The 22372-nt window shown below is 45.7% G+C and overlaps 1 protein-coding gene across 2 annotated transcripts in view; it reads right to left on the bottom strand.

The window, feature by feature from the left end:
* Positions 1-22372, bottom strand: part of plcb1 (phospholipase C beta 1) — a 657020-nt gene that overhangs the window by 7838 nt on the left and 626810 nt on the right. The window contains exon 33 of one of the 2 annotated variants that reach the window (XM_080200039.1): positions 21219-21303. The exons of the other annotated variant lie outside the window; for it this stretch is intronic. Coding sequence (XP_080056165.1) covers positions 21250-21303 — 54 coding nt within the window. The 3' untranslated portion in view covers positions 21219-21249. The remainder of the gene's footprint in view (positions 1-21218; positions 21304-22372) is intronic. 2 annotated transcript variants of the gene reach the window in all.

Genomic DNA, 22372 nt, shown 5'->3' on the forward strand with positions numbered 1-22372 from the left:
GACTGTATTGGGTCTATAAGAATGCATATGAAATAGATTCATAACTGGTAATGATCGTGCATTCAACTTAAAATTCTTAAAGATGAATTAAATTAATATATCCAACACCATACCATTACACATATTACTCACCAGCACCTAACTCAGTATTCTAATCCAGATTGAATAGCAGTCAATATCAGCATGACCTATATCCCTAAACATTCACAATATCCAGTAAAGTCAAGGGAGCAGTGCAATCTCCCATGAGTAAGATGCAGATCGTACACCATCTTCATCAAATCTGAATGTGTGCTGTGCTTTTCAAGAAGTGGACACATTAACAAAAGGCTTTCTTTCTTCCTCTTCAAACTATGAGAAGCTAATGTCACAAGGAGGGGGTAAGATTGCCCCCTCAGTCTAAAGAAGAAGAAACAGAAAAAGCACTGGAGCCACTCAGCAGGTTAGGAAGCATTGGTGGAGAGAGAAAAACACGGGCAACGTTTTAACTCTATAACCCTTCAGAGCTTTCATAAGACCATAAGACATAGGAGCAGAATTAGGCCACTCGGCCCCTCGAGTCTGCTCAGCCATTCTATCATGGCTGATATTTTTCACATCCCCATTCTCCAGCCTTTTCCCCATAACCCCTGATCCACTTATTAATCAAGGACCGATCTAATTATCTTTTGTAGGGTTCCAAAGAATGCTCAGCAACTGCAAATGGGTGGCATGGTGGCACAATGGTTAACACTGCTGCCTCAGAACGCCAGAGAGCCCAGTTCAATTCTGGCTTCGATCGCTGTCTCCCTGTTCTCCCTGTGCCTGCGTTGGTTTCTTTTGGGTGCTCCATGCTGGTTAGGTGTATTGGCCATGCCAAATTCTCCCTCTGCGTTCCCAAACAGGCACTGGAGTGTGGCGAATAGGGGATTTTTCACAGTAACTTAAGCCTATTTAGAGTCATAGAGGTCTACAGCATGGAAACAGGCTCTTCAGCCCAACTTGTCCATGCTGCCCTTTCTTTTAAAAACCCCTAAACTAATCCCAATTGCCGCATTTGGCCTATATCCCACTGTATCTATTATACCTATGTAACTATCCAAATGCTTTTTAAAAGACGAAATTGTATCCACCTCTATTACTACTTCTGGAAGCTTGTTCCAGACACTCACCACCCTCTGTGTGAAAAAATTCCCCTACTTTTGTATCTCTCCCCTCTCACCTTAAACCTATGCCCTCTAGTTCTACTCTCCTCTACCTTTGGGAAGTGATGTTGACTATCTAGCTGATCTGTGCCCCTCATTATGTTATAGACCTCTATAAGATCACCCCTCAGTTTCCTATGCTCCAGAGAAAAAAAGTCCCAGTCTATCCAGCCTCTCTTTATAACTCAATCCATCAAGTCCCGGTAGCACCCTAATTATTACCGTCCACTTGTGATGCTAATAAATAAACATAAACTTAAGTTGCAATGCATGTATGTTGGTAATTTACAATGCTTTTGCCTGAGACCTTACCAAACTTCAGGTCTGATTCTGCAGTGTAGCTGTCATCAGTTTGCGATTTTACATTTATCTCTTTATTTTCTTGTCGGAGTAGATTTGGTCATCTCCCTGGAATGTTAATTCGCTCAGTCTTCTATGTCCTGCCAAATGCATGACCTGAAATCCCAAAAGGCTTGACGCAAACTGAGTTAAATCTGAAATTAAATGCTGGGCTAATAATTTTCTGTGGCGTTTTCTGGCAGCAAGGTGCGTCATATAACAGATTAAATCCATTCTCTTTTTCTACGTTGGATATGTGGCACAGTGGTCAGTGCTGCTGCCTCACAGCGCCAGGGACCTGGGTTCAATTCCCGCCTTGGGTGACTGTGTGGAGTTTGCACGTTCTCCCCACATCTGCATGGGTTTCCTCTGGGTGCCCTGGTTTCCTCCCACAGTCTGAAAAATGTGCAGGTTAGGCAGATTGACCATGCTAAATTGTCCCTTAGCTTCAGGGTAAATATAGGGTTATGGCGGGGGGGGGAGGATTGTGGCCGGTGTAGACTCAATGGGCCGAATGGCCTCCTCCTGCACTGTTGGGATTCTATGATATTACAGAACTAACATTATTGAATAAAGTTTGTTTATTTGCAAAAAAAAATGGATACTCCATATCGAGAAATATTCACCGCTTTGCGATGCTTCAGGAGAAGCTATATGCAAGTATTTTAATTGAATTAAAAGTATAGAAATAGCCTTTGAAAAGAAGAAATTAGACTATTTTGATATAAACTATGAATGCCTCTTTATGTTTCTCAAGGATAAGAGAAGCTTTTGTGTTCCAAGAAAGTCTTATTCTGAAGGAATCCTCAGTGGATTTGTGTTATCTGACGGCCTCCTGTAACTGAACTTTACTATCGTGGAACATGGGGTCCTTCTGCTCATATCCCAGCAATAAAACCTCATTTTAATTGTACATCAACATTTTGCTGTGTTTGTCTGAGAGGCTTTTGCCTCTGCGACCTGATGCTACTAAACGACCTGACGCTTAGTAGTTCGATTCCCGGCTTGGGTCACTGTCTGTACAGAGTCTGCGCGTTCTCCCCGTGTTGTTTCTTATTCACTCTTGGGACATGGGCGTCGCCGGCTGGCCAGCATTTATTGTGTGGAGATGCCGGCGTTGGACTGGGGTAAGGACAGTAAGAAGTCTCACAACACCAGGTTAAAGTCCAACAAGTTTATTTCATAGTAAACCCACAAGCGCCTGACGAAGGAACAGCGTTCCGAAAGCTTGTGGGTTTACTATGAAATAAACTTGTTGGGCTTTAACCTGGTGTTGTGAGACTTCTTACAGCATTTATTGCCCATCCCTAATTTCCCAAGGGCAGTTGAGAGTCAACCATGTTGATGTGGCTCTGGAGTCACATGTAGGCCAGACCAGGAAAAGACGGCAGATTTCCTTCCCTAAAGAATGTGAGTCAACCAGGTGGGTTTTTCCAACAATTGATAATGGTTTCATGGTCATCAGTAGATTCTAAATTCCAGAATTTTTAAAATTGTATTCAACTTCCATCATTTGCCATGGCGGGATTCGAACCCGAGTCTCCAGAACATCAGCTGAGTTTCTGGATTAGTAGCCTGGCGACAATCCTGTTGCCTTCCCCCATTGCATTGTTAATATAAGTCTACTTGTGACACTAATAAATAAACTTTAAACTTAAACCATTTAAGAAGGCGATGAGGTGGAATTTCTTCCCTCAGAGGGTCACTAATATTCGGAATTCTCTTCCGCAAAGGAGGCTGAGGCATTGAGTAAATGCCAGGTTGAGTTACATATTTTTATAGAATCATAGAAGCCCTACAGTGCAGAAGGAGGCCATTTGGCCCATCAAATCTCCACCGACCACAATCCCACCTAGGCCCTTTCCCCATAACCCCGTACATTCACCCTTGCTAGTTCCCCTGACACTAAGGGGCAATTTAGCATGGCCAATACACCTATCCTATGCATCTTTGGACACTAAGGGGCAATTTAGCACGGCCAATACACCTATCCTGGGCATCTTTGGACACTAAGGGGCAATTTAGCATGGCCAATCCCCCTAACCTGCACATCTTTGGACACTAAGGGGCAATTTAGCATGGCCAATCCCCCTAGCCTGCACATCTTTGGACACTAAGGGGCAATTTAGCATGGCCAGTCCACCTATCCTGGGCATCTTTGGACACTAGGGGTGAATTTAGCATGGCCAATCCCCCTAACCACCACATCTTTGGACACTAAGGGGCAATTTAGCATGGCCAATCCACCTAACCTGTACATCTTTGGAAACTAAGGGACAATTTAGCATGGCCACATCCCCTAACCTCCACATCTTTGGAAAATAAGGGACAATTTAGCATGGCCAATCCACCCAACCTGCACATTTTGATTGAGAAGGGAGCCAAGGGCTATGGGTCAGGCAGGTTAAGCGGGAATTGAGGCCGCAATTAGAACTGCCATAAATGGCAAAGCAGGCTCAAATGGGCCGAATGACCTCCTCCTGTTCTTGAATGATCTTATGAGCCCATTGGTTAGTAGAAAGATGACGAAGGCCATGGATGAAGGGTTCAAATGGTGGTTGTGAGATTCCTCCCACTGGAGTATACTGTTCCCCAAGGGGAGAGAATGAATGTACAAAAATAATGGCCACTCAGGGCAGCTTCATTCACCTCTTCATTGATCATACACCTTGGATGGGATTTTCCAGCTGTGCTCACACCAAAACCCGCCTGAGGTCAACGGAGCTTTGCATTATACCCTCTCCCCGTCCGCCGGTTACAATTCCCATGGTGGGTGGGATGGGAAAATTCCCCCCTTTCTCATAATTCCAAGAATAACCTCTCCAAACACCCAGACACCGCCTTCACTTAAATCCACAGTCAACTGTTGTGCGGCACAGTGGCACAGTGGTTAGCACTGTTGCCTCACAGTGCCAGGGACCAGGGTTCAATTCTGGCCTTGGGTCACTGTTTGTGTGGAGTCTGCATGTTCTCCCCATGTTACCGTGGGTTTCTTCCTGGTGATCCCGTTTTCTCCCAATGTCCAAAGATTTGCGAGTTCTGCTCACATCCCAGCAATGAAACCTCATTTTAATTGCAGATCAACATTTTGCCATGTTTATCTGAGAGGCTTTTGCCTCTGCGACCTGATGCTACTAAAAGACGTGACGCTTAGTAGTTTGATTCCCGGTTTGGGTCACTGTCTATGTGGAGTCTGCACATTCTCCCCGTGTCTGTGTGGGTTTGCTCCAAGACATGGTGGTTAGGTGCATTGGCCATGCTAAATTCTCTCTCGTTGTACCTGAACTGGCACTGGAGTATGGTGACTAGGGGATTTTCACGGTAACTTCATTGCAGTGTTAATGTAAGCCTACTTGTGAGAAGTAAGTTAAAACTTTAAACTCTCTGTGCCTCTAACAGGATACCTCCTCATCCTCAAAGGCAAATTTATTTGCAGAATGAGCAAAATCTGGCGATAGATATCAATATAACCAGTTGACAATGAATAAATCACCAACTGCATCCAGAGTACAAATCTCTCTCAAGTGTGATTGAAAAAAATATTTGTGGGGGAAGGAGTTACATTATACAAGTAAGTTTATCATCTGACAAGATCACTATCCTTTGAGAGTAATTTTAAGTGTACTTATGGGACTGAGATTCTTTTTTAAAGTTTATTTTGTTAAGGTCACAAGTAAACTTACATTAACACTGCGATGAAGTTACTGTGAAAATCCCCTAGTCGCCACACTCCGGCGTCTGTTTAGGTACAATGAAGGAGAGTTTAGCACGGCCAATGCACCTAACCAGCACATCTTTTGGATTGTGGGAAGAAACCAGAGCACCCGGAGGAAACCCATGCAGACACGGGGAGAATGTGCAAACTCCACAAGAAGTTCCTGCCCCTAATTAGAGTCAATGTCATATCCGACATCTGAAAATGTCAGCTAATTAAATTTAACAGATCTAAGTTTAAGCTTATTTATCAGTGTCACAAGTCGGCTTACATTAACACTGCAATGAAGTTAGTGCGAAGGCCCCCTAGTTGCCACACTCTGGCGCCTGTTCGGGTACACTGAGCGAGAATTTAGCACAGCCGATGCAGCTAACCAGCACGCCTTTTGGAGGAAGCTGGAGTACCCGGAGGAAACCCACGCAGACAGGGGGAGAACGTGCAAACTCCGCACAGACTAAAAACCAATTTTTAGACATTGCGCTACTAATAATTAAGGCCCCCACTGAATTCATCAAAAAACACTGACTGCCTATTAATTGAAGTATAGATGTTTTTAGAACATAGAACATTGCAGCACAGTACAGGCCCTTTGGCCCTCAATGTTGTGCCGAGCTATGTCCAATCCCAAGATCAAGCTATCCCCCTCCCTATAATTCTGGAGTGCTCCATGTGCTGATCCAATAACTGTTTGAAAGTTCCTAAAGTGTCTGACTCCACCATCACAGCAGGCAGTCTATTCCACACCCCAACCACTCTCTGGGTGAAGAATCTACCTTGGACATCCCTCCTATATCTCCCACCATGAACCTTACAGTTATGCCCCCTAATTACAGCTACATCCACCTGAGGAAATAGTCTCTGCACGTCCAGTCTATCAATCCCTCTCATCATCTTATAAACCTCTATTAAGTCGCCTCTCATCCTCCTCCGCTCCAAAGGGAAAAGCGCCAGCTCCCTCAACCTTTCCTCAGAAGACCTACCCTCCAAACCAGGCAGCATCCTGGTAAATGGTTTTCGGACCATTGATTGCAGGAGATACTGGGTTTTATTTAGAATGGTAACTTCGCACTGCACTGTGATTTATCAATGTACGTGCAGTTTGATGAGGCATTCCTTTTATCCCAACCCTGACCCTAGTGTGACAATGCTGTGTTTCTGGATGACTGACACTCTCCATTATTAAGTCCGTATTCTTTCTTCCCGTTCCAAAGCTTCTTTTGTAAGCAGAGAAAGAGAGATAGAGCCAGCTACAATACGCCGGTAACAATGAATCAGTTAACGCTTCTCAAATGACTAACGAGCCACTTCATCGACAGCACAGACAAATGCCAATCAACCTGTGAATTTCCAACGCCTCCCCCCCCAGTGTAACAATAAAAGCGAATGCTGGTGGGTGCTGGAATCTGGAATAAAAAGCAGAAAATGCTGGAAAATCTCAGCCGGTTTGACAGCATCTGTGAAGAGAGAATAGAGCCAACGTTTCAAGTCTTGCGGGGGCTCAGACCAGAGGTGGAATTTTCCCATCATGCCACGGGAATCGTAGTGGGCGGTGGGGGAGGCAGTAGTGAGGGGCATGTCTATTGACTTTGTGCAGGATTTTTACCGGTTTTGAGGCGATGGTGGCCAGAAAATCCCACCCCAAGTGACATCAAGACTCGAAATGTTGGCCACGTTCTCTCTCCACAGACGCAGTCATTCCCGTGTAATGGTTTAGTGACCCGAGATGGTAAAAGCTCATATTACTTGAGCAGATCTTATAGGATATGTGAAACCTGTAGAGGCAAAACATGATGGCCATTTTGGTGCACAATGATGTATGAAAATCACAGAATCCCTACAGTGCACAAGGAGGCCATTTGGTCCATTGAGTCTGCACCAACAATAATCCCAACCAGGTCCTATCCCCTTAACCCCACGTATTTACCCTATGAATACCCCTGACACTAAGAGGCAATTGAGCATGGCCAATCCACCTAACCTGCACATTTTTGGAGTGTGGGAGGAAACCAGAGCACCCAGAGGAAACCCACGCAGACCTGGGAAGAATGCGCAAACTCCACACAAACAGAGTCATAGGATCCTTACAGTGCGGAATGAGGCCATTCAGCCTATCGGGTCTGCGCTGACCACAATCCCACCCAAGCACAATCCCTTTAACTCCACGTATTTACCCTACTAGTCCTCCTGACACTATGGGCAATTTACTATGGCCAATCAACCTGACCCTCACATCTTTGCACAGTGACCCGGGGTCGGAATTGAACCTGGGTCCCTGGTGCTGTGAGACAGCAGTGCTAACCACTGTGCCACCATGCCGTCCAGGTGCCATGTCCTAGACTTGGGCCATCACTACCTGCCATCCCCTCCCCACATTTTCCACCAAAACCACAGTTGGGCTGAAGGGGATTTGACCCCATAGCTATTGGCTCGGCGATCTCCCACTGGGCAGGATGCGAAATTTGCAGCGATGGTTTTAGTTAAAGTGTAGACCTTTGCAGTGAAGAGTGCTGGGATTCTCCAACCTCCTCCGCCAGCTGGGATTCTCCTGTCCTGCTGCAGCGGATAGTGATTTGGCTGAGCGCCAAACTTTCCAGTCTCACCGGCCATACAGTGTTGGAAATCGACCTTTCATACGTGCATATCCATCAAGGAAACTTAGGATTTTGTGCGATATTTTCCAGCCTCCCAACCACCTGTTATTCGCCAGTGAGAGATGGTGCATTGTTTGCTAGTGATGGGATTCTCCGATCCTGCCACTGTCATTGGGAATTCCCCATGCCAGTGGGAAACCTACGGGCAGGGGATGCGCTGTTGGGTAGGACTGGAGAATCCCGCTGGCATGAACATTGGAGAATCCCAGCCAGTCTTTTCACAGCTATGTTAAGCGTGTGACAGAAATGCCAGCTGATGGGGATTCCAGTCGTAGTGCATTAGTTATAAATGGTTCATTTTAACAGTTCTCTCAACTCTGAAGGTTGGCAGTGACTTGTAGTGCTGAACATGAAGCGATGCATGTTCCATTGCAAATCCTGAGCCAAATGGCACCAACCTGCCATCAATGATGTCTCAGCTTTGTGGTGCTTCACACTTGGGCTACCAGCATGTTGTAGTTGGTGCGATTAGCACAGTTGCCACCTCACCCACAGACAGGCTGGTGGCAGAGTTTACATCATCCCAATGAACTCAATGCCCACTTCCTGCTCCATGCCGCACGTACTGGGACCTTCTGTTGGGTGACCCAAGTGCCTGCTGGAATCAGGCAGAGTTGGGCACAGTGCCCGCTGAGGGCCCGTGTGCACGTTCCATCCAATTCTCTCAGGTAGAGTCATTGAATGGAACCATGGAATGGTTACAGAAGCCATTCGGCCTGTATGAGCCCATACTGACTCTCTTTGGCATAGCTCTGCTATTTCCCCTTCATGTGCTTTATCCAAAACATTTTTGAAAATCACCATTGATTTTGTTGCCCACCACCCTTTTAGGGAATGCATTCTAAGTCATAGCCACTCGATAAAATATTTCCCATCATCCCGTCATCTTTGGTTCTTCTGGCAAGTACCTTAAATCAGTGTCCTCTGATTCTTCAACCTTTCTGCTAATGGGAACAGTTTCTCCATAGAAACCATTCTTTCTGGTTGTATCACAGCTTGGTATGGGCTCCTGCTCTGCCCAAGACCGCAAGAAACTACAAAGGGTCGTGAATGAAGCCCAATCCATCACGCAAACCAACCTCCCATCTGTTGACTCCGTCTACACTTCCCGCTGCTTTGGCAAAGCAGCCAAAATAATCAAAGACCCCAGGGACCCCAGACATTCTCTCTTCCACCTTCTTCTGTCGGGAAAAAGATACAAAAGTCTGAGGTCACCTAACAACCGACTCAAGAACAGCTTCTTCCCTGCTGCTGTCAGACTTTTGAATGGATCTATCTTGCATTAAATTGATCTTTCTCTACACCCTAGCTAAGACTGTAACACTACATTCTGCACCCTCTCCTTTCCTTGTCTATGAACAGTATGCTTTGTCTGTACAGCACACAAGAAACAATACTTTTCACTGTTTACTGATACATGTGACAATAATAAATCAAATCAAATCAAATCTGTGCTGACCCCCTCAATTTTGACCACCTCAGTCAAATCTCCTCTCAAATCTTCTCATCTCCAAGGAAAACAGTTCCACCTTCTCCAAGTGACTCATGTAACCAATGACCCACTGATCAGAAAGTGATGAAAAGGGAGAAACCCCCAAATAAAAGGCTTGTGAGATAGTGACTAGTGTGGTGCAGTGGTGTTCCTGTGGCTTCAACATGAATAATGTGGGCTGTGAGTGAGACCCAAACCCAAAGCCCACCTCCCCCCCGCCACTTCCCCACAATCTGCTCCTGCTTGCCTCTTTACCAAGCTTCCAATTTGCCCACAGGATTGGCCAGCTGGTTTGGGCTTGGAGCTTCCCAATATTGTGTCGGCATAGCCCAGCAAGACATCCATTTTGGCATGTAGTCACACTTTTAATGATGCTCAGGCCTCAAATTGGACCTAGCCACCAACGGGCACGATGGCACAGCAAAGGAGAGTTAGGGTGGCATGGTGGCACAGTGGTTAGCACTGCTGCCTCACAGCATCAGGGACCCAGGTTCGATTCCTGGCTTGGGTCACTGTCTGTGTAGAGTCTGCACATTCTCCTCGTGTCTATGGGTATCCTCCGGGTGCTCCGGTTTCCCCCCGCAGTCCGAAAGACGTGCTGGTTAGGTGCATTGGCCATGCTAAATTTTCCCTCAGTGTACCCGAACAGGCACCGGAGTGTGGCAGTTAGGGAATTTTCACAGTAACTTCATTGCAGTGTTAATGTAAGCCTAATTATGACACTAATAAATAAAATAAAAAAAGCTCAAAAACTAAACTACTGTTACCCTCCACATATCCATGTAATGACTGTTAAAAGGCAGATATTGTCTTTTAAGGTGGATTAACTTGTATTCGTAGAGGGCCTGGAGCATATTGCAGCTTAAAGATTAATAGAAACATAGCATAGAAGATAGGAGCAGTAAGTGGCCATTCAGCCCTTCAAGCCTGCTCCGCCATTCATCATGATCATGGCTGATCATCCAACTCAATAGCCTAATCCTGCTTTCTCCCCATAATCTTTGATCCCATTCACCCCAAGTGCTATATCCAGCCGCCTCTTGAATACATTCAAGGTTTTGGCATCAACTACTTCCTATGGTAATGAATTCCACAGGCTCACCACACTTTGGGTGAAGAAATGTCTCCTCACCTCTGTCCCTAATGGTCTATCCCGAATCGTCAGACTGTGACCCCTGGTTCTGATGTGGATATGCCGGCGTTGGACTGGGGTAAACACAGTAAAAAGTCTGACAACACCAGGTTTTAGTCCAACCGATTTATTTGATAGTAAACGCACAAGCTTCCGAGGTTTCCCTCTTCGTCACGCTTGTGCGTTTACTATCAAATAAATTGGTTGGACTAAAACCTGGTGTTGTCAGACTTTTTACTGTGTTTACCCCTGGTTCTGGACAGCCCTCACCATCAGGAACATCCTCTCTGCATCTAGCCTGTCTAGTCCTATGGAATTTTCTAAGCCTAGATGAGATCTCCCCTCATTCACCTGAACTGCAGTGAAAACAATCCTAACCTAATCAAACTCTCCTCGTACATTATCCCGCCATTCCCGGATCAGCCTCGTTCATAAATGCTCAATGCCTCGCTAAATATTTTTAAGACGCGGGTTGATGGGTTTTTGATAAGAGAGGGGATTAAGGGTTATGGGGAGAGGGCGGGAAAGTGGAACTGAGCCACGACAGATCAGCCATGATCTTATTGAATGGCGGGGCAGGCTCGAAGGGCTAGATGGCCTACTCCTGCTCCTATTTCTTATGTTCTTATGTTCTTAAATAAGTACTTTTGATTATGAGCAGTTTTGTGCTGTGTTACAATGTGGATTTTTACATTTAAAAATGGTCTACATGAAATTATTTAGTGTGCATTTGAGAGAGGCAATTCTAAATGCATGTTTCCAGTCTACATAATGCATATAAGGTGTCACAGTGATGGACTTATATACCTTAGCAGAGCATGGTAGGATGCAATTCACTAAACTGAATTTCTGAGTGTAATGCGTTAAGTACATTACAAGCTGCTCTTCATAAAATAACTTAATAACACAACACCTGAACAGTGCCTCGTTCCCAAAATTACTACCGCTCCTCGAATTCTCCTTAAAATATACCTGCAGAAGCAGAGTAAAGCTCTTGTGGTCTATTCTCAGTGGACCAGTACACTTCCCAAGGTCACCTTCTTGGGTATATTTTCATCCATCTGACATTGATTCATGATACCAGATGGCTAAGGACAAAGCAAGATAGCTCAGCACAATGTGCGACCTACTTACAAAGCGAACAATCTGCTTGCTGAGTTCCTGGTAGAGCTCACGAAGCCTCTGATTATTATTTTAATTTTGCCATGGAGTTGGTGAGTCTCACTCGCTGAGCCTGGATCCCTGACCCATCTGCTCCTGGCCCCGTGCAGCAGCGTGGCTCTCCAGATTGAAATGAAGTGGACGGTCGCAGTGGTAAGTTGAGAATGACAGCTCTTTAGTGCATAATTGGGAAGCGCATTTAGTAACCTTACGCTGATTGAAATTTACTTGGCGAAACTATCGTGCTTTTATAAAGCGTATCACTTCCGAATTTACACCTGGAGCCTCCGCACGGTGGCACAGTGGTTAGCACTGCTGCCTCACGGCGCCAGAGATTCGATTCCTGGTTCGGGTCACTGTCTGTGCGGAGTCTGCATGTTTCCTCTGTGTCTGCGTGGATTTCCTCCGGGCACTTCAGTTTCCTCCCACAGTCCAAAAGATTTGCCGGTTAAAGTTTTATTTATTATTTGTCACAAGTAGGCTTACATTCACACTGCAATGAAGTTACTTTGAAATTCTCCTAGTCGCCTCAGTCCAATACCTGTTCAGGTACACTGAGAGAGAATTTAGCATGGTCAATGCACCCTAACCAGCACGTCTTTCGGACTGTGGGAGGAAACTGGAGCACCTGGAGGAAACCCATGCAGACACGGGGAGAACATGCAAACTCTACACAGCCAGTGACCCAAGCTGGGAATCGAACCCGGGTCCCTGGAATTGTGAGGCATCAGTGCTAACGCCTGTGCCACCATGCTGCCTAACTGGCCATGCTAAATTCACCCTCAGTGTATACGAACAGGTACCGGAGTGTGGTGACTAGAGAATTTTCAGAGTAACTTCATTGTTAATGTAACCTACTCATGACACTAATAAATAAACTTCCAGGCACACTTATTGTGGGTGCGATCCCCGTGATTTTCCATTCCCTGGTGGACAATTGTGATCTGGGCTTCCATCATTTTCTGACGTGTGCTCCCAATGAATGAGCCACTGCACTGGAGGGCAATTTTGTAAATCTGACTCGATAGAGTAGACATGGAGAGGATATTTCCATTAGTGGGAGAGACTAGAACTTGAGGGCACAACCTCAGAGCGGAGGCACGTCCCTTTAAAACTGGGATGAGGAGGAATTTCTTCAGCTAGAGAGTGGTGAATCTGTGGAACTCATTACGACAAAGGGCTGTGGAGGTCAGGTCATTGAGTATCTTTAAGACAGAGATAGATAGGTTCTTGATTCGTCCCTCAATCTGGTCATGGTTCCTTTATTGTGGAGTCCAATAGGCGTAGACAAAGGTCATAGACAGAAGAGGGCACTCACAATGCTAAGATGGCGGCGTGGGCTCGTTGGGCTGAAGGGCCTGTTTCCCATGCTGTGTTGTTCTTTGTTCTTTGTTGATCAATAAGGGGATCAAGGTTATGCGGGGAAGGCAGAAGAATGGGAATGAGAATCATATCAGCCATGATTGAATGGTGGAGCAGACTTGATGGGCTGAATGGCCTAATTCTGCTCCTATTTCCTCAAACGGCTGGCAAGAAATATTGCATGATGGCTGGCACGGTGGCACAGTGGTTAGCACCGCTGCCTCAAATTGTCTTTTAGTGTCAGGGGGATTAGCAGGGTAAATACGTGGGGATAGGGCCTGGGTGATGGGATTGTTATTGGTGCAGAGTCAATGGGCCAAATGGCCTTGCTCTACCCTGTAGGGATTATATGGCCAGAATTTCCAAGCGTTGACACTGGTGGGATTTTTCCATCCCACTGCAGTGAACTGAGATTTGGCATGTCTCCAAATTCTTCGCTGGACCGTGGGCCCGGTGTGAACAGTGGTAAGTTCGCGCCCAGTGAGTTTAGAAGAATGAGGGGAGATCTCACTGAGACGTATAAGATGATGAATGGGATGGATAGGATAGAGGTGGAGAGGCTCTTGCTGCTCAGAAAAGACAGTAGGACTAGAGGGCACAGCCTCAAGATAAAGGGGGGGGGGCGGTTTAGAACGGAGTTGAGGAGGCACTTCTTCACTCAAAGGGTGGTGAATCTCTGCCCGTTGAAGTGGTGGAGGCTGCCTCGCTAAATATATTTAAGACGCGGGTTGATGGGTTTTTGATAAGCGAGGGGATTAAGGGTTATGGGGAGAGGGCGGGAATGTGGAACTGAGCCACGACAGATCAGCCATGATCTTATTGAATGGCAGGGCAGGCTCGAAGGGCTAGATGGCCTACTCCTGCTCCTATTTCTTATGTTCTTATGAGTCTACGATCCTCAAACTACTGCCAAATCTCACGACATGACGCTGCTTTGCAAGATTTAAAACGAAAGTGACGAGGGGTTACGAAATGGAACAGATTTTGTCGGAATCGTTGGCTTTGAATGAATTAGTCACGGTTGTTCAGTGGCCATTTTTATTTTTTATATAGTTGAGCAAATAATTTATTTCTGACTCCGATTTACCCGTCAATTCTGGGAGGAGCACTGAATGAAAAGCGGCGGGGTGACTAATTGTACAAGTCCTAATTATCTGCTCCCTGCCATTTTGCATTGTTTTCAAAGAGGTATTTAAGGACACACTCAAAACAAGTTGATTTGTGAGCTAATCACAATATCAACAGGCAGTTAATAATTCGCTAACACGCTGAACTGAACTGGCTGTTTGGCCTGCTTTTAAGCAACAGGCCAGTAGTGTAGAACAGAATCCGCTAAACGTTATGAAATAAACAAATGATTGCAATAATGGACAACAATTACCTCTTAAAAGCCGCAATCAGCGAGAAAGGTTGACATCCAGACAAAGAAGGTGACATTAGGACAGGTGAACGACTAAATGCATCGCAGAATTAGGTTTTAAGGGGCCTGTTCAAAGGAGCAGAGAGGTTTAGGTAGGGAGTTCCCAGAGCTTAGGGTCTAAACAGCTGAAGGCATAGTCATCAATGGGTGGCACGGTGGCTAGCACTGCTGTCTCACAGTGCCAGGGACCCAGGTTCGATTCCCAGCTCGGGTCACCATCTGTGTGTAGTCTGTCTGTTCTCCCTATGTCTGTGTGGGTTTCCTCCCACACTCCGAAAATGCTAAGTAAGCGCATTGGCCAGTTAAATTCTCCCTCAGTGTACGTGAACGGGCGCCGGAATGTGGCGACTAGGGGATTTTCACTGTAGCTTCATTGCAGTGTTAATGTAAGCCTTACTTGTGACAAATAAATGGACTTCTCAACGGTGAGGGAAAGGAAATGTAGCGTGTACAATAGCTCATCGTTGAAGGAATGCTTAGTTCTTGGAGGATGGCAGGGTTTGCAGAAGGTTTCAAAGGAGGAGAATGATAGGAGGAAGGGTCTGGGAACTGGAGGCATTTCCAGACCAGGAACTGGAAGGTAGGCAGGCTGGTAGGGGACTGGAATAGGCAAGGCTCAAGGAAATGAAGGCAGAATTTCAGCAGCAGTTAAGTTGAGACCAGGGTGGAGACGGCAATATTATGGAACGCGAGGAGGCCATTCAGCCCATTTAATTTCATCATGGTCAATCTTCTACCTACTTACTATTCATTATTTATATAAATGGCATAGATGACTCTGTGGAGGGTAAGGTTAATAAGTTTATGGATGATACAAAGATTGGCTGGGTGAGGTTAATAGTGAGATGGAGTTACTTGAGCTACAAAAAGGTATAAATGGAATGGTCAAATGGGCAGATAAGAATTTAATGCTGAAAAGTGTAAGGTGATACACTTTTGAAGGAGTAATTTGATAAGGAAATATTCAATGATGGTAGAACACTAGGGATGTTCTGTGGAGCAAAGGGACCTCGGTGTGTTTGTCCACAGATCTCTGAAGGTAGAAGGGCATGTTAATAGGGTGGTGAAAAAGGCTTGTGGGACACTTGCCTTTATCAATTGAGGCATAGATTACAAAAGCAGGGAAGTCATGTTGGAGTTGTATAGAGCCTTGGTGAGGCCACAGCTGGAGCACTGTGTGAAGTTCTGGTCGCCATATTGTAGGAAGGATGTGATCACACTGGAAGGGGTGCAGAGGAGATCCATCAGGATGCTGCCTGGGATGGAACACTTAAATTGTGAAGGGAGGTTGGGGAGGCTTGGGTTGTTTTCGTTGGAGCAGCGAAGGCAGAGGGGTGACCTGATCGAGGTGTACAAGATTATGATGAACATGGACAGAGTGGATAGGGAGCAGCTGTCCCCCTTATTTGGAGGGTCAGTCATGAGGGGACAGAGGTTCAAGGTGAGGGGCAGGAGATTTGGGGGGGGTTGAGAATGTGAGGAAAGATCTCTTTACCCAGAGAGCGGTGAGGGTCTGGAATGTGCTATCTGGGAGGGTGGTGGATGCCTCACATCCTTTAAAAAGTACCTGGATGAACACTTGGCACATCATAACTTTCAGGGCTATGGGCCAAGTGCTGGCGGATGGGATTAGGTGGAAGTTCACGTGTTTCTAAAATGTTGGTACCAGCTCGATGGGCCGAAGGGCCTCTTCTGCACTGTATGATTCCATGATTCTCAAAGGCAATTAAGGATGGGCAATAAATTTGGTTTGATTTAGTCTCAAACATAAATGCTAGCCCAGCCAGTGAAGCCCATGTCCCAAAGAGGAACAAAGAAAAATATTCTGAGACTATGCCCCCATTTTTCTAGACCCCGCCAGCCATCAAATCAGCTGGGGCCATCAGGTGGTCTGCAAAAGATGGAAACAATATGATTGTAGAGATATTGTTTTTGGCATATGTGTAGGCCTTTGTAACCGCAGAAGATTGTTGTGGGTAATTGCAGAGGAAGATGTGGGGGCAAAATTAACCAGAGAGCAACAAGAGTAGACAGAAAGCAACATTGTTTGGATGGGGTGGGGTGGGGTGGGTTGTGTGATGGCAGGAGGTGGCTATAAAGCTCCGATTATCTCCATAACCTGCTGGTGAGAGAGGATCACAATGCCATGGAGCTATCATTTGCATCATTTCAATTTGTATCAGAATTTTCCAAAAACAACCTTGAATCCTGGCTCGCACCGGCTCAGCAAAGCACATAGAGAGAGGAAACATATCGGCGGCATGGTGGCACAGTGGTTAGCACTGCTGCCTCACAACACCAGGGACCCAGGTTCAATTCCGGCCTTGGGTCACTGTCTGTGTGGAGTTTGCATGTCCTCCCCATGTCAGCGTGGGTTTCTTCCTGGTGCTCCCGTTTCCTCTTGCTGCCCAAAGGTTTGTGAGTTCAGTAGATTGCTAAATTGCCCCTTAGGGTTAGGGGGGCTAGCTAGGGTAAATGCATGAGGTTATGGGGACAGGGCTTGGGTGGGATTGTGTTCAGTGTAGGCCCGATGGGCCCAATGGCCTCCTTCTGCATTGTAGGATTCTGTGATTCTATGAAAATCTCGACCGTGGCGATAATCTGACAGCCTTCCTTCCAAAACTCCACCAGCTCACAGAATAAGGGTGGTGTGCGGATGGGAATACAGTCATAGCTAGGGCGTCGAGAAAGATCAACTTAATGTGAGCTAAATCCTCCCCTGAAAATTCCCTACCCAGTGGCTCACCAGCCTGGCCTGGAACTGCCGTTCACTCATAGTTGCTGGATCAAAATCCTGGAACTTGCTCCCGAACACCTCTTGGGCTTGGTGAAGAAGATGGCTCCCCATTCGTGTCTCCTGGGCAATTTGGGGTCCTTGTGGCACCTATCTCCCAGAGACACACAAAGAGCTATGGAAAGGCAAGCAATCCCTTCTCATTGAGATTTCCATTTGCAATCCGGAAAGCAGAGGAATTGAGTGCAATAAAACTACCGATGTCACTGACCTATAAACAAATAATCTGCCTCGTATTTAAGTTTTACTTTAGCCTCTGACTCTTTTGTTTTGCATTAGGAGGGTCAGAAGCAAGTTCCTGTGAACTATGGGTCCTCTAATAAGGCATGGAGGGTAAAGAAATACGGGAATAAATCATAAGGGAACAGTTCAGAAGCATTTGATAAATGCAGAGGGAATATTTCCACAGCAACACAGATTTATAATGCTGAGGAAATTCATCTGAATTCTTTGAGGATACGGGGGAAAATGAAAGCTTATTACGCAGCTTGATTTTTAACAAATATTTTGATAAAGTCACGCATGGGAAAGCTATGAGTTGAGTTCACCAAAATTGAAATCAACATTGAAGTTGTAAACTGAATATTAGGAAACACTTATAATCATTAAAGGTCTATCTTTCTTTTTAATTCATTCGTGGGACATGGGTGTCACTAGATGGGCCAGCATTTATTGCCCATCCTTAATTGCCCTCGAACTCAATGGTTTGCTAGGCTATTTCAGAGGGCAGTTGAGAGTCAACCACATTGCCATGGCTCTGGAGTCACATGTAGGCCAGACCAGGTAAGGACGGCAGATTTCCTTCCCTAAAGGACATTGGTGAACTAGATGGGTTTTTCCGACAATGGTTTCCTGGTCACCAGTAGATTCTTAATTCCAGATATTTTTTATTGAATTCAAATTCCACCATCTGCCGTGATTCGAACTCTGTCTATGCTTCCCACTGACTTAGAAAAGCAGCCAGCATAATTAAGGACCCCACGCACCCCAGACATTCTCTCTTCCACCTTCTTCCGTCAGAAAAATGATTTACAAGCCTGAGGCCATGTGCCAACTGACTCAAAAACAGCTTCTTTCCTGCTTTCATCAGACTTTTGAATGGACATATCTCACATTAAGTTGATCTTTCTCTACGCCCTAGCTATGACTGTATCTCTATATTCTGCACTCTCTCCTTTCCTTCCCTATAAACGGTATATTTTGTTTGTATAGCACGCGAGAAACAATACTTTTCACTGTATGCCAATCCGTGTGTTAATAATAAATCAAATCAAAGAATTGAGCCCATCTCATGATCATAGTCCACGATAGCACTAGCTTTATGTCACATTGTTCATCGAGCAGTGAGCCAATCCCTTTGTGAACTTATTGATTCATCATCCAGGCACAATCTCCCAAAAATCCTCACTTCACCCACTCACCGCTCTCTACTTATAGCCAGTAAAATTGGATCCCCCTCTCTTCTAATCAGGAGGCAATGCCCTCCCGTAGTAAACACCATGTGACAACACTGAATATGTTCAGATCAAATATTTGCAAAGGATCCCATTATAACTCCAAGTAAAAAATAATCATCGAGCCATGCTGGGAATTTCAGAGCGATTGGCATGTATTCTGTTTACATCCTGTGATTTGCATTCATAGATTCCCTATGGTGCAGAAGGAGGCCACCCAAGCCCTATCCCTGTAACCCTGTATATTTACCCTACTAATCCCTGTAACCTAAACATCCTGGGACACTATGGGGTAATTTAGGCTTAGGCTTGAAGGCCTCATCCCGAATCTCAATTTATTTGCCCTTGGCTGCACCCTTCATGAATCATAGAATCCTTGTAATCATAGAATCTCTACAGTAAAGAAGGAGGCCATTCGGCCCATCTTGTCTGTGCTGACCGTAACCCCAGCCAGGCCTTATTGCCATAACCCTCATTTACCCTAGCTAGTCTCCCTGACACTAGGGTCAATTTAGCAAGGCCAATCAACCTAACCCGCACATCTTTGTACTGTGGGAGGAAACCAGAGCACCCGGACGAAACCCACGCAGACATGGGGAGAAGGTACAAAGTCCGCACAGACAGTGACCCAAGCTGGGAATTGAACCCGGGTCCCTGGCGTTGTGAGGCAGTAGTGTTAACAACTGTGCCACCATGCTGCCCCTCCCATACAACTCCCATATTCCAATGGCCATGGAGATACACGTGGGGCAACAAAAGTATTTCCTCTAGCAAGTGCACCCTTCCCTCAGTGATGAGTTTCAGTTGTTCTCTTTGCTGATGTTGGACACCGCGCTGTCAGTCCCAGCAATCTACCCATCTAACCCTTCACTGGTGTTCCTCCCTGTAAAATAATACCACTTGGTTCGTACTGCCACTGCTTATTATTCACTTCATCATCTGCCTCGTGTCCTACACGGAGCCTCACTTTTCCTTTACAACGCAGTTCCTTTGTATTAATAAAGGGTATAATCCCAAATGTTTTCTGGCTTCTGTCACATAATCAGCCATAGGCAAAAATGTAGTATTTTAAAAGTCAAGGGGGCAATAATTCCTAAGTCTTGCATTAAATGATAGAATTCTACAGTGCAGATGGAGGCCATTCAGCCCATTGAGTCTGCATTGACCACTATCCCATACATATGCCCTATCCCCATAAATTTACCCTGCTAACCCCGCTGACGCTTAGAGGCAATTTAGCATGGCCAGTCCACCTAACCCACACATTTTTGGACTGTGGGAGGAAACTGGAGCACCCAGAGGAAACCCACGCAGACACGGGGTGAACGTGCAGACTCCGCACAGACAGTGACCCAAGCCGGGAATCGAACCCGGGTGCCTGACGCTGTGAGGCAGCAGTGCTAACCACTGTGCCACTCAGCGATGCCTAGGTGCGTCATTGCACACTTGTTGCTGATTGCTGATCTGGAGGGGGGCACTCCCTGGCGCTGTGAGGCAGCTGTGCTAACCACTGCCCCATAATGACTTGGCAGCAAAAAAAAAAGCCATTAAAAAAGCTCGGTGTATATGTGTGTATTCTTAACGATACAACAGAGTGTGTTTTTTTTTCTGACAGGAATGTACATCAGTGAGCATGCAGTGTGCTACTCCATCAAAATGTATCGCATCTGCCATCTGACATTCTCAGCTAGGGCTAAGATGGAAAAAAAATCCATCGCAGATCTTAATCAGCACTCAACTCCCAAGGCAGGATATTAGAGCGTGCCAGCTCCAACTTATTGCATGACTTCAACTTGACATATCTGCGTTAAGCCCCTCGCTAATCATTAACTAATTTATAACTAGGTAAAGAAAATAGAACTCCGCGCCTAGCTCCTGCGTAAGGAGAATGAATCCTGCGACAAAGAACGTCAGTCTAATGCTCGCAAGTGTTCCCCAGCCTGGATGAAGGGACGGTGAGGTTTATCGAATGTCTGGAGTCCCAGCCCCTATTGACATTTTAAAACAGGCATGTGAGTGGAACCACTCGCTGCTGCCTGTGACTGAAGTAGCCCTAACAATAGCAGGGAAAGAGCAAGTTGCTAAGGCAACCGGATCATTCTCATTGGCGGTTCTGTCGTCCCACATGCCCGCTCGCAACACCGCTCTTCAGCCAACCCCTGAATTATTACCATCTTCTGTTGCTAAGCAGAGCCTACTTGGACTTCCTGGTTTCAAGCAACCAAATTCTACGCTCCGACCAGGCTAACGGGCTCGGCGACTGGTAATACAAAAATCGTCCTTTCGTTTCTCTTTTGACGCACCGTGGCAACGAAACTTTGGGACACAAAGGCGGCAAGAGTGACATGATGATTCAAAAGGTTACTTTCACATGAGCTAGAGAGATCAGACACATATTGTAGTTTAGAGAGAAAAAAAAACCAAGTTGATGAACCGAGAATCGGAAACAAAAAAAACAGGAGCGATGATTCGAGTGTGTGCACAATGATTCTTTTGTCTTTTGTCTGTACTTACAGGGAAAGTAACACACAGGGCTCTGGGGGGATTAGTCAAGGGCAACATTTTTTTCAGAGCATTCTGCCTCAATGTCTTGTAAATACTGCAGCAAAATGGGGAGAATGAAAATAATATTTACAATAGAAACATCACAGAAAACACACAATATAAATTAGCTTTCTAGAAAAGCCACACATAGAGAAAACATGTTAAAGAGTTTCGCAAAATGTAGAACTATGACGTGGTCATTTCAAACACATGCCTGAAATGTATTATGAACTCCAATTAGCTTAGACATCTTTAAGACGGCAATTTCAAACAGTTAATCTGATCATCCTAATGGCTTCATTCTGGCGGACGTCCGCTTCATTGAACTGTTAATGTAAGCCTACTTGTGACACTGTTAAATCAACTTTAAACTGTAAGTTGCATCTTAGTGTCTTACACCTTTGTGCCTTAGTGGACGACACAGTGGTTAGCACTGCTGCCTCTGGCAGTGCCTGGGACCTGGGTTGGATTCCCGACTCGGGTCACCGCCTGTGGGGACTCCGCACGTTGTCTGCGTGGGTTTCCTCCGGGTGCTCCGGTTTCCTCCCACAGTCCGAAAGACGTGCTGGTTTAGTTGCATTGGCCATTCTTAATTCGCCCGGAGTGTGGCGACTGGGGGATTTTCACAGTAACTTCATTGCGGTGTTAATGTAAGCCTACTTGTGACACTCACAATTCAATTTTAAGTCTTAGATAAAACTCAGAGCCTATTAAACATTAACTACCTGTGTAAGTGCACTTGAAGTTCAAACACAGTTGGCAAAGTGTGTGTGTGTTTGTGTTTTTTTTAACCTTAATGGCTATGAAATCTAAAGCCAACGTTATGTTCATCTGTTGAATAGTAGTGCACCAAAATGTTTAAAAATGTGACTTTGAATTACTAGGGTGCCATCTGTTGGTGCATCTATTGCACTGGAATATTCCAAGGCTGTGCTAACTGTGCACTCATAACACTTCAGAGACATCCTTATGTGAACCAATGTCGCAAAGCAAGGTGCTAACGATGGAATGAGCCTCTGTGCCAACTGGATACGGGAGCAATGGCAGTCTGAAATATTAACATTGGCGCATTCCTTCTTTAAAAGAATCGGCAGGATGGTAAGCACGGAGGAGGCCATTCAGCC

Source organism: Carcharhinus amblyrhynchos, chromosome 12 (assembly GCF_965287045.1).
Source record: "Carcharhinus amblyrhynchos chromosome 12, sCarAmb.v2.hapA, whole genome shotgun sequence".
NCBI lineage: Eukaryota > Metazoa > Chordata > Chondrichthyes > Carcharhiniformes > Carcharhinidae > Carcharhinus > Carcharhinus amblyrhynchos.